The sequence below is a fragment of the Cynara cardunculus genome (genome assembly GCF_001531365.2).
Source record: "Cynara cardunculus var. scolymus isolate 2C chromosome LG 9, CcrdV1, whole genome shotgun sequence".
In the NCBI taxonomy this organism is placed as follows: Eukaryota; Viridiplantae; Streptophyta; class Magnoliopsida; order Asterales; family Asteraceae; genus Cynara; species Cynara cardunculus.
The window spans coordinates 9,690,861-9,709,344 of record NC_037536.1 but is presented as its reverse complement, the minus strand read 5'-3'; the positions used below and the strand labels follow the sequence as shown (position 1 = coordinate 9,709,344).

General features: G+C 34.5%; 1 protein-coding gene and 1 non-coding gene across 2 annotated transcripts; one reads left to right on the top strand and one right to left on the bottom strand.

Annotated features, from left to right (window-relative positions):
- LOC112517958 (alpha-soluble NSF attachment protein-like) lies at positions 1-10,733 on the top strand. The gene is made up of 10 exons (XM_025125406.1): positions 1-163; positions 2,502-2,689; positions 4,695-4,744; positions 4,838-4,910; positions 6,424-6,503; positions 7,956-8,107; positions 9,316-9,475; positions 9,561-9,608; positions 9,959-10,039; positions 10,362-10,733. Exons 2-10 carry the CDS (start codon positions 2,545-2,547, stop codon positions 10,440-10,442), a joined length of 870 nt encoding a protein of 289 aa, XP_024981174.1. The 5' UTR covers positions 1-163; positions 2,502-2,544; the 3' UTR covers positions 10,443-10,733.
- Positions 10,734-13,283: 2,550 nt separating this feature from the next.
- Positions 13,284-13,390, bottom strand: LOC112518765. The gene has a single exon (XR_003069839.1). It is a non-coding gene; the product is annotated as a small nucleolar RNA R71 (small nucleolar RNA).
- Positions 13,391-18,484: the final 5,094 nt, after the last annotated feature.

Here is an 18,484-nt window from a genome sequence, read left to right as displayed (position 1 = left end):
AGATCTTTGCTTAGTTTACAATACTTTTCAAAGGAGGAAAAAGCGTCAAGCAGCCGCTGCCTATCACACATTTGATCAAAATCTGATCAATCGGACTTCACAAATTGCTGGGTACCAAAGAGATTTGAAGTAAATCCGATTCATCATCATCATTTACTCACGAGTGAGTCTATATCTTCTAGTAACTTAGTTTCTATCAAAAAATTTCGATCCGTTTAACCAATTTCATTACTCCAATTTCAAATTTTATTTCCTGATGCTCATTCGTTAGGGTTTAACGAAAGCTATTTGTATTGTGTTACTGCTAGTAATAGTTAATACCCCAAGAGTTCATGAGTGAAGTTTCTGAATCGAACTTGATTTGTGTAGCCAAGGCTCAATAGATACTTGATAGTAGCTTAGTTGGTAATCCAAATTTGAAAAGAGAAAGAATATTTGAATCTACTGTGATTTGTAGTTGTACTTTTAGACCTGTCTGTCTCAGATCATGGACAACTTGTCAACATAGAAACAAAACTTCAGCGTGAGAGCAGAGTTTCACTTCACATTTATAGGGAGTTATGAATTAATGGGTGGGCGATTGAGTTTTCGTCCTGGTGTACTCTCCTTGGGGTGAGGTTTCCAGGGTCTTCATTCAAAAGATCCATTATGAGGATCTGGGATCCTGTGAACCATACCCGTTTGGGCTGATTGATCATGCAGGTCGTGAATGGAGCGGAATGGGAACCTGAGATCTTGCACGGGGAAGGTAGAGGATTAGTTGTTAGAGCACAAACAACAAGTAGTGTGAAATATGTAATGATGTATGTATGAACGGTGTCAAGACTTGCCTCTTAACCTATGATTCGGAATTAGCAAAATCAGTCTGGAATTGGATTAGATTGAGCTGTCACTTCAATTCCAAACCTTGAACTTCATGCTCCAAGGGATAAGTTGCATTTCAGTAGTTTTGTGGTAGATTTGAAATCTCAAATATTGATAAATGTAAAAATATGCAGTGTAAATATGTAAGAAGTCATAATGATGTAGAAAAAAAACTCAAGGTAAGGGGAAAGTAATTAGTTATAAATTAATGCTATATTCTTCTACCAATTCTCTAAAAAGTCATCCCAAAGGACATTTGGCAGAATCATACGGTACTTAGATTTTTTCATAGTGGGTCATGTGGCGTTTAGATTTCTACCAAGTATCATTTCGGAGATTTTAGGACTGGTTGGAGGATACATCATTAGTCTTATTTATGGGGGAGGCAAGAAGAACTAGGCATCTGCAGAAGCCCTAGGCAAAGACGTTTGTGCACAATAGGAATAATGTTTTACTGTGCATTGTGTTCAATAATATCAGTGACAGTAACTTTTTGTTAAAAAGCCAAAAGGCCTTTGGGCTTTTTGACTGTCCAACTCAATATCTTAAAATATAAGTCATCTTTCTACAATGCACAGTTGGCCTTATAGAGAGCTAATTAACCAATAAGTAAGTTAAGACAGCCTATTTTGGATACAAGGTCAGAACAAGTAAATGATCATAATGTCTCTGAGCTAAAAAAGCTTAAACCTCTATAAACGTATAATGGTTGATGTTCCTTATCAAAATTAGTCTCATAATAAGTAAAACTGGGTGCACCATGCTTATTACTAGGTGAATTTCTCATTACTAGGATGACAGCAATCATATTTAGTGTGCTCAATTTCTGTTCATGATCCTTTTGGTAAATCTGTGAAGACTGATATTGGATGTACTCAAATCGTCAATTTGGTCGACAAATTAGTGGGAAGTCATAATTTCTTCTCTTCATTTTGTAGGTTAGGGTTAGGGAGGCTCATAGAACTCTGATGCTAATATGGTATTTCTATTTGCCTTTGGAGAAGCTGTATTATTTCAGCATAGGCGCAGATAGATTTGTTACTCTAAGAAGTGATGGCGAATTCTTCTTTTGCCATTACTGGAAAATTGTCCATTTCTGCATTGATTCAAATGGTTGAATATTCATCGACTTATTGTTTCATCTGTCTTCATGTAAGGATTTCATTTTTTTCATGGCAGGTTTTCAATGCTTAGACTATTTTAATCTAAATGCCTTGAAAACTAAGTAAACATACACTAAATATGATTTTTTGGGAGATGGTTTCAGCTTACAAAGTGTACAGTCAATAACCTTCAAGGCTTCAACCTATTGTTCTCTCTTGTATACAAATAGCTTTGACTTGAATCCACTAGTATGTGTCTCCTACATACAACTTGGGTGGAATATTTCTTTCGCAGGACAGTGGTCCACAATCCATGTATGCTACTGTTGTTATTTATGGTTTTAGGGTATTTTGGACTTTGAAAACTTAATTGATGGTCTACCTGTTCTTGTTATACACTTACAAAAGAGCTAGAAGAACTTACTTTCCTTCCAAAGTTAACCTCATGAATAACAGAGAGGAAACCATTTCTTTGATTTCCTACCTTTCCATACTTGTAACATTATTTATTTTTATTTCTCTGCAAACTCTCAGAGCTGGAGAACAGCTCTCTAAGGAAAGAATAGGCTTGGGGAGAATGTCTGATCAAATAGCAAAAGGTCTAGAGTTTGAGAAGAAAGCTGAGAAGAAGCTGAGTGGATGGGGCCTATTTGGATCCAAGTATGAAGATGCTGGCGATTTATATGAAAAAGCCGCCAACTGCTACAAGCTTGCCAAATCTTGTAAGTATCAGTGCCCAAACATATGTCAGTAGTGCTTTTTTCTTCATTTGATCAATATCATTGGCTTGCAATACTTGTCTGGGTGTACTCTTGTATCTAAATTTGGAACCTATTTATTGACATGCTTTTATTTTTCTGTTTTGATCAATAATTAATCATCAATCTGTTTCATGTTGAAATTTCAATTTTGACCTTGTTTTTAGGAAACTTGGGAGTTTTGAGTCTTATTTTTTTTATAAAAACATATAACCCCAATAATCTGTCAGAAAGAGTGTAAAGTTGTAGCAAATCTGTTCCGAAGGCTTCTATGGAGCTACCTTTATTCAAAATACATGTGCTTTCTAGTGTAGATGGAAAGGTTATTGGAGTTTTCTAACTTCCACTTATAGTTTAGACACCTTGAACCATGGACCACTACCATCTCATACTTGAGTTCCCTTAGTATTGTAAAGTTGTTTCTTTTGATATCTGATATTGAGCAAATTTTTTGTAAAGTTGTTTCTCTTAGATAGCTGAATTGAGCAAACCTTTTATTATTAAACGAGGTTTGTCAAATGGGCATGTGGTTAAAGGACATGGAGAAAAGAGAACCAACTTAAACTTCCTTACGAGCTTGTAACATCATATTAGCATTTTGCACTACTACATTCCTTTTTTAAGTGTTGGAATGTGTTCACCAGAGATTTTGATTTAGTTAGAAGTCGGTGTCAATTCTCCTTTGTAGATACATATGTATCAAAATTGTTGGATATTCAGCACAACGTGATTTGTTTTTTAGAACAAAAGAAATGGTTTTGCATCCTCAAAGTTTGCTAGGTACTTCATGTATTTCTGCCCACCGGTCCACCGCCTCACCCATTAAGGCGCACGTACAATCTGGTCTCTTAGAGGCCCTCATAAACGTTTTTGGCACGAATCGCCCTGAGGCGCGCCTCAAGGCACATGCCTCTGACGTTTTTTAAACAGTGCTACCGGGTAAGATTCTTGGTTCTTGTTATGTTCACCCGGTAAGTTAATTGAACCAGTAAGCTCTTATCAAGGTAAGTGTCTAGTAAACGGACCCTAAGTCATGCCCAAAAATTCCTGGAGTAAGGTTATTACTTATTCCACGAAAAGGTAACAACCAAAAAAAAAAGATTCGTCTTTGAGTGAACTAAGCATAAACAAACATTTGAGAGAAGAAACAATTTAGATTTAGATTTCTGAATTCTACTTCGAAGTTTTAAAAATTTGGTTATTTCAGGAAATATATTCAATCAACTTTACGTATTAACATCTTAAGAGATTTTAGGAGGCCTCTATCACTTGGTTGTTGACTTTTAGAAAATATATTAGCCGATGGATTAGTAATTGGTATTCTTGTTTCTTAAGTACCTTCAGTGGTTTCTCTCCCTGTCATGTTCCTTGGATTATTTACAGGTGGTATTCATGCTCTTATTTTTGCAACTTTATTCACAGCTTGTATAGGTGAATCTCACATAGCTATTTGGAAATTATGGCCTATATTTCAGGAACTTAGTCATTAATTTGTTCGTGTAGTTGTTTTGCCTTATGGGGGAGTTGAAATGTCAAAGTTAAGATTTCACTTGTGATATATTATGTAGGCTATCATCTATACTTCAGCCGATAGATGCTTATCAATAGTTTAAGTAGAGGCACTTGTAGACACTTCTGGCTTTACTAATACCTTCATTGAACTGATTTCTACACTTATTTCTGTAGTTGGAACTTGGAATCTTCTGTCTTCTTTTGTTTTTGTCTCTTCTTGTTTTTTGTGTGCATGTATGGCTATCTAATCAGTAGATTTTTTTCCATCTAAATTGACACTGAACATTCATTTATAACTTTCTACGTTTTACTCTAATACTGGTGAGTCTTTGTTGTTTGAAGTTCTTCTGTTTTTTTGTCATCTATGAAAGAACAATGTGGAGGTTGGAAATTTACCTCTACTGGCATTGTTTGCTTAATATTCTTTCTTCTTGCTAATCTGATACATAATTCTCAGGGGATCAAGCTGGAGCTGTATATGTCAAGTTGGCCCAGTGTTATTTGAAGGCAAGTGTTTGATCTGCTCTGCATAGCTTGTTTTCTTCATCTGTTCTTTGTCATTGTCCTTGTTCATATTGATTGTTACTTTAATGTTTACAGATGGAAAGCAAACATGAAGCTGCTAATGCTTATGCTGATGCAGGTCATTCGTACAAGAAAACAAACACCAAAGGTTAGCATGTTTTCAGCATTTATTTCACTGTCTTGCACACCCTTTTCAGCACCTTCTAATGGTATATTGTAGGCTGATTTTGAGGTCAAGCACGCATTAGTTAGTTGGACGTGGCCAAGTTCTATTGTCGTATCAAGCACACAATTTTTTTTTCCATGTTGCTTGTGCTAGTTCAACATAACCTCTCCCTTTAGAAGGTAATAGAAATGATAAATTGTTAACAAAAAGTCATCCCCCGTTAAGTGATGTCTGTTTTGAAACTTGAAAGCGATTTTATACGTGTTCATATGTTAAATACCAGAACTTCAAGCTTTGTGATAAGCTTCCAAGACGTTTTAGCCTAGAATTGGATAAGGAGGTGTCGTTGAAGAACATATTAAAAGTCATCCCACTGCCAATAGGAAAAACAGTAAATTTAGTTGTAGATGTAATACTGAAAATGTTAAGAGTCAAAACAGATCAAGAAAGACGACCTTTTCTTGTGGCAACTATTTTTTTGCCCTCCATTTTATGCTTGAGTTGTTTATAAGTTTTCTGCAGATTCAAATGAACTAAAGCCTCTAAAAGTGTGCAAAACTGTTTGAATGTGACTGTATCATCTATTTGGTCTCTAGTAATCTTGCATGCAGAAGAAACACACAGTGAGATGTGTTGCATAAGCTTTGTGATCTATTGTTTATCCTGTACTGAACATGGGTCATTTAATATGCGTTTCCTCTCAAATTAAATGAGTCCTTCATTCAAATGATAAAATTAAGAAAATCATTTATCTTTTAATACATAAACCCCGTAAAACTCTATTAATATAATCTAAGAAGGTTATACATTATGTAGTTAATAGAAAACAATTAGTTATTTTGTGTGGAAAAAGAAATTTTCTTCAGCAAACCTTGTTTGAGCAATTAAACTTGAAAGAAGAAATTCAGTTGGAGAAAATACATATATCAAATGGCTAACACCAACATGGACGGTAAATATACTTAACAACGTCGGGAGAGCAGGTGATGCATGAATTTTCCGTTGTCACTGAGGTGTCAAATAATAGATATAAAAGATTTAGTTGAAACTTTTGCTATTTTAAATAAGGATATGAAAGAAGTACAGCTAGATGAAAAGATTGAAAAAGAGATCGCAATACCGTTCAAGGGATATGACATGAATTACAATAAGATGATGAATGTATCATCTACCAGTTTAGCTAGCTTCTTTGTTCACACAAACATATAGTATATAAATTTAAGAGGAGGGGGGGAGGGGGTGCTAACCCTGGTCTCTAAATGTCTGCATTTGCTTGTCTGCTTGTCTTCTTCCTTTCAAGTGACCAATTTTTTGGTGCCTTCACCAAAATCATATTTGGATATGGTTTCCTGATAGCATTGCACTTTGTTATAAATTGTTAGTTCTCCCAAGTTAGGCTGTCTATGTATTATCTACTAAGTTGTCATGCAAATGTTATCCATTTCTAACATCTTAACATGGAAACCTTTTTCTTTGTATCATTTGTTGAATGCAGAGTGCATAGCTTGCCTAGAGCATGCATTTAATTTGTTCATGGAAATTGGGAGGCTCAGCATGTCTGCAAGATATTGCAAGGTACATCATCTATTTCTTTTAGCCAAGTCAATATAAATCAGTGTCGGTTAAGCCCCTTACTGAATTCTCTCAGTTTTCAGACATGGGAAAATTCATTTGAATCACGTCTTTCAAAATTAACCTGTTATTGAAGTTTAATGGATAGGAATGCTGATAGTTATTACTCTGCTTTAGGCCTAACCAGCATGGTGTTCATATTATTTTATATACAAAGAAATCTGGAAACATAAAGTGATGGTATAAAGCTGGCAAAGCTTGGTTGAATACTTGGGATGGGCCGAGTCGGATCAAGAATATAATATATGCGTAAAGGACCACAAGGATTTTGATCTTGATTTTTTCATCTTCATAGAGATGACATCTGCTGATGTATGCTTATATGACTGTAATCAAATAAGCTTGTTATCTCTAAGGCCCTCACTGGGGGTAACAGATGACAAAACTGGACTGCAGAATATTTGTTTTAAGTCTGGCATGTGCAGAGAGGGACCTAGAAATTTTTTCAAGCAGTGACACCATTTAACTATAAGGAACAAATATAGTGTTATTTATTACAAAATCATCATTGATCTATTGGTTAGTTCATTTCTTCTCATATGTGAGGTCCTATTCAAGTATTCTATTGCAATTTTTTTCCAGAAACATAATAAATCTGAAATTAAAAGCTAAAAACTAAGAAAATGACACTAACGGGATTCGAACTCGGGTCTGGGGTGGAAGAAAAGCCTTGCAAACCAGCTCTACTAAGGGAAACTTGTGTCCTCATTGTAGTTTCAAAATATATACGGTGGCACACAACAAATCGATACGGTGGCACTTTTCGCGACCCGATAATTTTTTACACTATGAAGGAGGAACGAAGCGGTGGCCCGTGCCACCACATGCACCACCTGGGTCTTTCCCTGGGAATATGAAGAACTTTCTGATGTTTCTAAAGCGGTTAAAAGTTTACTTCTATGTAAAGCAACGGTAGATCACTTTGTAGTTTGTAAGTGGGGTGTTATGATTATTACTAATGGCTGGGTCACTGTTTGTTTAAGCATGTTGACTGCTGGCGTTGGATAATGCCTAGAAGGGATTAAAATAATTTTTTCTTCCCACATAAATTATATGCCTAGATTATTACTTCTCATGTCATGATAGAATCCTCAATAAGCATCTGCAATAAATGAATTTACTTCATTCCCCTTCATGTTTTGTAATAGTGAAATAAATAAAAGCTTATGCTTGTGGTGTTTATTGAGCTTACCTAGAAAAAGAAGATTGGGTATGAGCTTAGTTCTATAGTTGCTACTGTTTGCTAGACATAATTTTATGGTAAAAACCTTGAAAAAGAAACTATGACAGTCGGAATTATGAATCTAAACATTATGCATTCTAGCTCATATCATGGGTTGATGAGATGCCAAAGTTACAGAGATGGCTGGCCTTATTTACCTTCACTCTGTGCAGGAAATTGCGGAGTTATATGAACAGGAACAGAACTTGGAGCAGGCCATCGCTTACTATGATAGAGCAGCTGATCTTTTTCAAGGTGAAGAAGTAACAACTTCTGCAAACCAGTGCAAGCAGAAAATTGCACAATTTTCAGCTCAGCTGGAACAGTAAGTTTGCTTCCTCCTTGTAGGTATTATGTTTACTATTAAGCCTGAGCAGGTATCACATCCACTTCATAACACCATAAGTAATACATGTGCTCATCTTTATAGAAATTCACTTGCTGTTCCCAAGTAATTTATAAAGTGCAAACTTGAAGCTTCCATTAAAACCAATTGCTTAGCTTTGATGAAGCATGCAGCATACAAGAAAAACATTTGGCATTTATTTCACTGTCAATATGCATGTTTGTGTGGCATCTCCATTGCTAATTTTGCCACACTTGTCAAACTGTGTCCTTATGACAAGTCTTTTCGCCCAAACTAGAAGTAGGATAGATATAAAGCAGAAAAGAAATTAGAAAATTGTGCAACCTAGAAGCAAACATAGAGATGTGATCCGCCGAGGGTTCTCGGGTAGAAGTAATGTCTTTCCACACACTCATACAATGGGCCAATGCCTTTTGTGTTCCCTAATCATGCTACTTCCCCCAATGTGAATGCTGACTTGCACCTTTCCTAATGACCCCATCTTGGTATGAGGCCTCTTGTAAAAGGCACAATTGAAGGTCTACATCAGTATCCAATCCAATTCAAATGGTGTTGCACATGCTTCCAGATCAGTTCTATCCCATCCTTTTTCACATATACTCATTGCTTATACCTATCCCTTATTGTGCTCACCTCAAAGTATGTGTGTATGCTCCACTCGTTTTGCATGCATGTTGTCTTCTGGTGGCTTGACACTCAACCCTGTAAATCATAACAGGCCTTACTTTTGTCCTATAGAACTTACCCTTCAGACTTTTCAGTCACTTAATATAACATATGCTTTCTCCAGATCAAACGCTATATTTAAATTCCTTGTATTCCTCCTATGTCAGTTCATAAGTGGTCAAATCAAGAAATTGGCAAGGATAGGGTGCATGTTCAGTCCACTGCTAAAAGGATAAGTATGCTTTAGATCCTTTTGTAGAGTTCACTGACAAGTCAAAAACAAACATTCGTAAATATATAATTCTGTTTATGTTCATTTTGGTTAGTATGCCTTTCATCTGTCTCAAGAGAGTTCTGTCTCAAGAGAGTTCTGTCTCTAACTTGAACAAGATTGCATTGGCATTTCTATAGCAAGTAGCCATCAAAAGTAGAGTGTGATTACTTCTCATAATGTGAAAAGAAACAGTTCCAAGACTAATAGCCTTGCCATGCTTATCCAGATATCAGAAAGCTATAGAGATTTATGAAGCTGTAGCACGACAATCTATCAACAATAACTTGCTAAAATATGGAGTCAGAGGTCATCTACTTAATGCGGGCATTTGCCAACTCTGTAAAGGTGATGTTGTTGCAATCACAAATGCTTTGGAGCGTTATCAGGTAATATACTGGCTTTTTGTCAGTCAGCTAAAATTTTACCTGTAAAGTTGCATATACCGAGTTAAAGTGTCATTTGCTTTTGCAGGAACTGGATCCAACATTTTCAGGAACACGTGAATACAGATTACTGGCGGTATGTTATGAATAGCTCCTCATGTTATTTGTTTAAATTTATAATTTTATAACAGTGTGAAATAGTAGGACAAAAAAGTGAAAAAAATACCACATTCGAGTTTTGAGACTCAAATATTTTACCTTCAAAATGATACAGTTCTTTGGAACATTTTTGATTCTCCAGATATACCTTTTGCAGAATACTATATTTCAATGTGCAAATATTTCATATGCATGAAGTTTCTTGAACAACGTAACTTGTTTTTCTATTTGAACACCACAACTGAAACCGTAATTACTATATTTGGCAATTACTGATCAGTTTATTGGTGCGTTACTACGTTTAAATCCTTTTATCTCTTATTGTAGGATTTAGCTGCTGCACTGGATGAGGAAGATGTTGCAAAGTTCACCGACGCTGTCAAGGAATTTGACAGCATGACTAAGCTGGTAATTGATCTACCATCATTAGTGTATTCCTAATTTCTGGGTTTTAATTCAATATATGATTGTACCAAACCAAACAAGCACAATACCTCACCTCCCACCGAAGGTGGGGTCCTGCTAGGGGGATCTGCAGTCTATCCCAAAAAGTAGAGCAATTGTTTTTGGCATGAAATGTTTTTAACTAAAGAACCCAATACATCCCACACATATGTAGGGTCTGTAGGGTAGGATATATGTAGACCTTATGTTTTGAAGTTAAATTCTTTTATGCTCGACACATTGAAATGTTGCTATTTATGTTTTGTTCGGAAATCCTTTTGCATAGGATGAGTGGAAGACGACCCTTCTGTTGAGAGTGAAGCTGCTTCTGAAGGCGAAGGAAGATGAGGAAGATGATCTTACTTGAGTTGGGTTTATCCGACATTAACTTCATCATAGTCATGCTATCTATCATCTTCGTGTTTTTATGTGTGGTTGTGTTTCAGAATCTTGGGGTTTCTTCAGAGCAAATGTGTAATTTCGTTGCTATAATGAGTGCATCTCATGGTGCTAAGAGTTTGGTTTTCTAAGAGGAACATAAACTCTGATCTTCAGAGGTCTATTGTTCTTTCGTGTGAATTGGTTTGGATTGTTGTTGCTTGTGCAGTTGCTCGAAATTGAATTTATTCAATTGCCTCTTTTCAGTTTTTGGAGAGAATATGCAAATGTTTTTGTCTGATATACACTCTTGGTGATAATTATAAATCTGTAGTTTTGATGAGATCCTATGCATTAATAATGATATGATTGCATCTGATGGTGGTCGAACCTAGTGTTTGCTCGTTTGATAAAAATTACAAAAACGTACCAACATGCAATTTAAAAGCCATCTTTTTCCTTCCAAGAGTTTTTTCGGTTTTTTTCCGTGTTTTATGTACTGATTTTATACGTATTCTCGAATGGCACATATATGTGTGTATTAACAGTCTTTTTGAATTAATGATCGTGGTTCCATATTCGTATCTTGCAAATTATGTAAATATTTTTGACTTGTTAAAGAAAAAACAAAATTTTCAAATAAATGGTTGTGATTTAAGATTTGTTGGTTAACAAAATGCATAAATTGTTTGATGTACTTTGCAAGTTCTTGAGTTCTGAAGGACTTTCTAAAATCAATTAAATAGATTATTAAATGGGACCAATAAAATAAAATGAATATACCATTTCCGTTAGCTATTTAAAGCATATAAAAGTTGTGCTCACAACACAAACAGATGCATAAAAAGTTGTGTCCAAAGCATAAATAGATGCATACAAAAGTTGTGCCAAACATAAATAGATGCATACAAAAGTTGTGCCCATCCTTTCTACAAAATATACGAAAGGTTACTTTACGCCATCTACAAATCATAATTTGTACCAAGAGCCTTGTCTATTGAATTTCCACCTCCATCTTTGTCATATACATGGTTTCTGAGTTTGATTTTGACTATTCTGTCTGATTTCATTCTCTTTTTTGCAATTGGTGATCGTTGAAGAATTGAATGTTGAGGTGCAATAGGAGGTTGTGGCATGAACTCTTCTTCACTTACATAATCAATTTCTGATTGAGATATAATCACTTGATTTTCATGTATCCCTTCTTGATGTCCCTCAACAACCTCGCCTTCATTACTAACAACCACCACTATATAACTTCATCAACGACAACCTCACTTTCGACCATGATGGAAATTTGAACCTGAGATCTCTTAGTACTTTTGACCTTTGGAGCCAAGCTCAAACCAATCAGGCGACACCACTCTTATGGTACTTCATGGTTTTTCTTGGTTTTGAGGATTTTGGATATTGAATTTGGATGTTAATGGTTGTCAATGATGATATTCATTAGCTCGATTTTGGTTCCTCACCCTTTGTCAATTTCCAACCAATTTTTTCCTTCCTACTAACAGACATTAACTTTTCCTGTTAAATCCAGTTTAATGAGGATTATTTGGGTCATTTTATCCATTTTCTTTAATTGTCTATTAAAAATATATTATATTATATATTATTAAAACCATAAAAAAAGGAAAAGCCCCACCCTCATCTTTGTCTTACTTCACCACCCAATCTTTGTTATAGAAAACCCCACCCCCTGGTCTCTATATCATCTTCCCGTTTCTTTCCTTTCTGGTTAGATGAATGCTACATTAGAAGTAGGGTTTTCATGGGTTGTTCGGGTTGAAGACATTTGATCAACCCAACCTAATGCTTGCGGTTTGAAAAATCTTAATCCAATCCAACCCAAACGCAAGTGCAACCCAACCCATACGGGTTGCTCGGGTTGATACTTTGGTACCTTAAAATATTCTTCTAACTTTGAATATATTATTTCTTTACTCATAATTTATTTTTCATCATCAACCATTTGATACAATTTATCCATACTTCTTACGTATATCACATTCAGTTAATTTTCTCAATTTACGTGTATATGTTTACAATTACCGAACATATATATGAATGAGTTATATAGAGATGTGAATAGATTGAAAAGATGTGTATATGAAGAGCGTACGTGATAGTGTTATTGTCTAATGCATATATTAATAGAAATTCAACAATCATATTAAATCCAAAAAATAAAAGGATATCAGGTTCATCGGGTTGCGTTGAGTTCAAATAATAGTAACCCAATCTCAACGGTTTAAAATTTTTACAACTTGATTAGACATCGGATTGCTTCGAGTTGAGTGATTTCGCGTTGGGTTGATCGGGTTGGTTGGGTTTTTGAGCACCCCTAATTAGAAGGAGGACCACCCTTGTCAACCCACCACCATCCACCCTCGAGGCCTCGAAAACATGCCAAAATATCGTCGTCTAAAAACACATAGTGGACCACCACCTCAACCATTGTCCCCCGTCCCTCATCCATCCTCCATCCTCATCCAATCCAAACACAAATCGTATATTTCAGTTTGATGAAGGGACGAAATCTGTTGCAAATTGACAGACATGAGGAACCAAAACTAAGTAAACAAAGTTGAGGGACGAGATTTGTTAAGATGGGCAAACGTTAGGGACCAAAACGAACATTACTCTTTTGGTCATGATGCTTTCTTGATCTCGAGAGTGTCTAACGACACTCTAAGACCCACTTTATTTCCATTTTTTATGGGATTGGACAAAATCATGGTTTAATTCATTATCACCAGGTTTTGTACCATCATGGAGTACTATGGTTGAAATTTTTTTGCGAAAATATTTTCCACCCTCCAGGAACGCTAAGTCCAAAAATGAAATCTGTCTTTTTAAACAATTGGACGATACAGCTGTTCCTGATGCATGAGAGAGGTTCAAAGAGCTGTTAAGAAAATGCCCTCACCATGACATTTCTTACTGTATTCAACTCGAAACGTTCTACAATGGATCAACTCCCATGGCTCAATAGATGCTCGACGCGATTGCAGGCGAGGTCTTTACGACTATGGTTTTATGATGGGATTGTATCATACATTACCAAGCAAGTAGTGTTAGAACTATGGTTTTTGAGTAACACAATTTTGATTATCTAATACTAACAAGTCATATCAGAGCATGAGTTTTAGTTCATGATCAGTTTTTTGAATGCTACGTCTTGTTCATGGCATAAAGGTTGGAACTTTATTTGTCTATTTGTTCAAAACACATGAAGCTCTATGTTTTTCTAGATAACTAACCGTCGGTGATTCGTGAATGAATATCACCGTCGGTGATATCTTGCCATCAGTAAAGGCAGCCATCAATGATCCGTCAGTAAAGTCAGTTGATGATGGCTTCCACCCATCATACTCTATCCAATAGACTTTCACTGATGGATTATCGATGATTAAAACCCTTTTATTTTATAATGTAAGAAATTTGCCATTAACAAAGGAGGTCTCAGATTCAAATCCAAGTAGGAATAAAAATCCCCTTGTGACTACGGAGGTTCAAATGCGGTGACTCCGAACTACATGCAAAACATGTGGTTGTCCTGGAAATAAACGGCTCGCATAGCGGGTTGGATATCCAGATTAATAAAAAAAAGATATTGTTTATTAATTATTTTAGTAATATTTGTGAAGGTGGTGTTCAATGAATGCATAGACGTGGTCAAATTCAGGAAAATGTTGTTATCCATTTAATCTAAAAATAGAATAAATGTTGTTATGCTAAGAACATAAATGCACGGGAAGAATAAATAATTTCGTGGGACACGTTCCCTTACGTTTGCTACACACCCATTAATTCTTTCTCGTACGAAACCCATAAGTATATAATATCCTAAATGCTCACATATATTTCTTATTTTTAATATCGTAAAAAAAAGATTTGAACTCTTGATCACTTTTAATCTTAATCCCACTCATTAATTGTGATTGATATAGAACCAAAATATAAAACGTTTTATCTAAAGACTTTGTAATTAGTTTATATAATGCTTTTGGACGTCTTAATAAGTTTTTTAAGACATTTTTACACAAATCGTCGCATTAGCAACTTTATAGAACACTTTTGAGAAATTGTCCTATAAACTCAATTTTTTTATACAACACTTGTTTTTATAGGACAAATTTTCAAATAATGTCCTATAAAGTTGCTAATGAGACGCTTTATATTAAAAATGTCCTAAAAAATTTATTACGACGTCAAAAAAGTCATATAAACTTATTACAACGCCTTTAGATATGACACTCTATAATAAAAGGTCGCATGCAACTCGCCCGCATGGTACCGAGACATATGTGACCTTACATGGTCCCATCTTAGTTTGTGTGACACCCTTTAGTATGTGTGTGCCATGTCACCAAAATCCAACCTCTACCTTGACATGTAACACAGACAGCCACAACATATGAACGACATCTGAAATTGATCATGTGCTAACGAGCTTCGGCGTTGCCATCAACCATGAACAATATATCCAACATGATCCACCAATTAAAAACCGCACAAACAACGACCCAACATATATAGGTCTTAACGGAAGATAGTAACCCTCATACATAAACCACTATCTACAATGAAATCAACGGTAATTACCATTAAAATTGGAAGATATTTGAATTTGATGTCGATTGTTCTATACTCGATCGCTACTCTGAGATGGTGTTTTCTAATTGCGGATAATGTAAGAATATTGTGTGTTCTTTAGCAATCAAGATTGTTTAATTCGATACGAGTATTTTTTTGATGAGGATGTCGTCACTTGTATTTAAACTAGATTTGAGTGGGAATCGAGTATGTTAGAGCATGTACTATTAATTTACAGCCGCCATGACATCAAATATGGCAGGAAGATTTTCATATGCGTATTGAAAAACCAGTGATCTATCGGTCCACATCTTCGTTCAGTTGGAGCCCTTTTAACAAATTCACATAAAAATCACAAGGATTGATGAACTTAGAGAACATTCCTTTTGAAAAATCCGTTTGTCAAGGATGTCTTCGAAAGACCCTGACATCAAGTACAGTTACCGCTTCCTTAACTCGTCATCCAATGTGTGGGGACCGGTCTACTGATCACAAGGACAGACCCAATAATTTTTAGATACGATGACACCATATAAAACGGTTGCACCCAATAAGTAGATATTTTGGAGTAACGGCTCAATATTGTTGTGTTTTGTTGTGATATATATATCAACATTCTTTTGTTGTTGTTACCGGTTGTTGTCTAACACTGCAGACAACAACACAAACACGTCAAAACCCACATCCACTTCTACCTGAAAACAAGCTTGGTTGGGGCAATATATAAACATCTATTTTATATTTTTAACAAATTTTTAGGACATTTTTTTATACAAAGTGTCGTATTAGCAACTTTATAGGACACTTTGAGAAAGTGTCCTATAAACTCAAATTTTTTTGGACACTTGTTTTTATAGGACACTTTTTGAAATAATGTCCTATAAAGTTGCTAATGAGACGTTTTATATTAAAAGTATCCTAAAATACTTATTACGACGTCAAAAAAAGGTCATATAAACTTATTACAATGCCTTTAGATAGGATAATTTATTTTTTTGGTCCTATAAACTAAGTCCTATAAAGAGGTCTATTAGGACGCTTAAAAATTGAAAGCGTCTTATAAACCCGATTTTGTTGTAGTGTTAGGTCTTAATTTCATTCCTAAGTGTCCGTAACAATATGTAATTTTGTGTTTTATAAAACATACAAAATTAATTTTGGAAATTTGATGTATTTGTATTCAACCCTCTTTTATAAACACTTTCTGTGTCAGACATTAAGCTACCAAAACCAACTCCATATTAGCTTTTTTCTTAATTCATGATTTTGTTAGATCATGTTGAGGTAATGTATGAAGTTTTATAGCTCTAAATGAAAAACGTTTTGAAAAAGTATTATATATATATATATATATATATATTCGAGGAGGTGACATATTTATTGTGACATCATCATGGTTTATCATCTTAAGAATATATTTGTTCTAATGTTTTCACACTACAATAAAATCGGGTTTATAGGACATTCTCAAATTCTAAGCGTCATAATAAACCTCTTTATAAGACTTAGTTCACAGGACCAAAAAAAATAAAATGTCCTATCTAAAGATGTTATAATAAGTTTATATGACGTTTTTTGACGTCGTAATAAGTTTTTTAGGACACTTTTAATATAAAGCGTCCCATTAGCAACTTTATAGGACGCTATTTGAAAAATTGTTCTATAAAAACAAATGTCCTATAAAAAATTGAGTTTATAGGACACTTTCTCAAAAGTGTCATATAAAGTTGCTAATGTGACACTTTATATTAAAAATGTCCTAAAAAGCTTGTTAAGACGCCCAAAAACGTCATATAAACTTATTACAACATCTTTCGATAAGACACTTTATATTTTGGTCATATAAATTAAGTTCTATAAAACGGTCTATTACGACACTTAGAGATTGAGTGTGTTCTATAAACCCAATTTTGTTGTAGTGTGTGTCGATACGCTGAAGTTGTATATATATATATATATATATATATATATATATATATAACCAAACAAGGTTAATCCTTTAGTCCCTATCAAGAAAGCCAGCATGCTAATAATTTAACAACTTGACAGAGAACTGTTAGCTAATCATGTTTATGACCATGTCCTTTGAACTAGATCCACCCCTTCCATTTGATTACATAAATACTTGAAATGAACAAGTCAACTTACAAACTTAACCTGTTCAGACATTCACATAATTAAACTGAATGTATTAAGGGGTTGACCTAACACCAGTTCAAATTCTTGAAAGTCAATGATTAAACAAATAAGCATAGAATCTTAGTGGTTTCTAGTGAAAGAGGGGTGCAAACTAACAAGAATAATGCATTTCAAGGATTAAAAAAAGATCTGATACAATGTATCTGGGAATTGAATGAATGATTAGATATGGTTTTGGTTTGCAGATTTTATGAGCTTAATTACTAGTAAAGTATGCAGTGAACAAGTGGTTATGGTTTTGTCAACTTTGACTTCAAATGGTCAACCACACTAGATTTTTTATGAACCTAGCTTATTGGCTTAAGAGCCTTAGAAAAAAGGAGGACAAACCAGTAAACGAACAGATTCTTGTTCATGTTCGTTCGTTTAATTTAACCGAACAAACGAACGACCACGGACAGTAAACGAACGAAAATCTTTGTGTTCGTGTTTGTTCGTTTAGAAATCAGATGTGTTCGTGTTCATTCATGTTCGTTCGTTTAACTAAACGAACAAAAAAATGGTTCATGCCCGTTCATTTATTAAATAAACGAACATAAACGAACCACCCGCCGAACGGTTCGCTGAACGTTTGGTTCGTTTACAGCCCTACAGACATACACAAGTAAGGTCATATGCAATATAAACACAGAGATTTGTATATAGTATATACAATGAGAGATTCATACAGTAACCTTAATTAAGTATTTTGAAAATCGGTAAACCACCTATTTTATGTAGTATTGTAAAAAATAACCTTGAATGATCATGAACTTTGCTCATTGTTAATATGTGTCACGACATTATCATGAATTAAACCATGAAAAAATGCATAGGAAATTAATATATCAATATGGATGTCAAATTAAATAGAATAAAATTATATATATGTATGTATGTGTATCTATACTATATTATAAATGACAAAAACTTTTAAAAACAATTTTTATGTGTAAAATACTGTTTATTAATGCATATTGCTTAAAACCCAAGATTGCAAGTAGATTGTGCGTAAGTACAACTTATTAAAGCTTCATATCTGAATTCGTGTAACTAACTGCAGATATACATAGTCAAATACAGAATAAACATCTCATTTTAAATATAAAAAATCCAAAATATAATTAGGAGAATCATTGAGTTCTAACAGAATACTTAATTATTATATTTATAAAATGTTATATTATTAAACCAAAAATAAATTATTTCATTATTAAACTTAAATTAAATTATAATAAAAAAATAAATTACAGA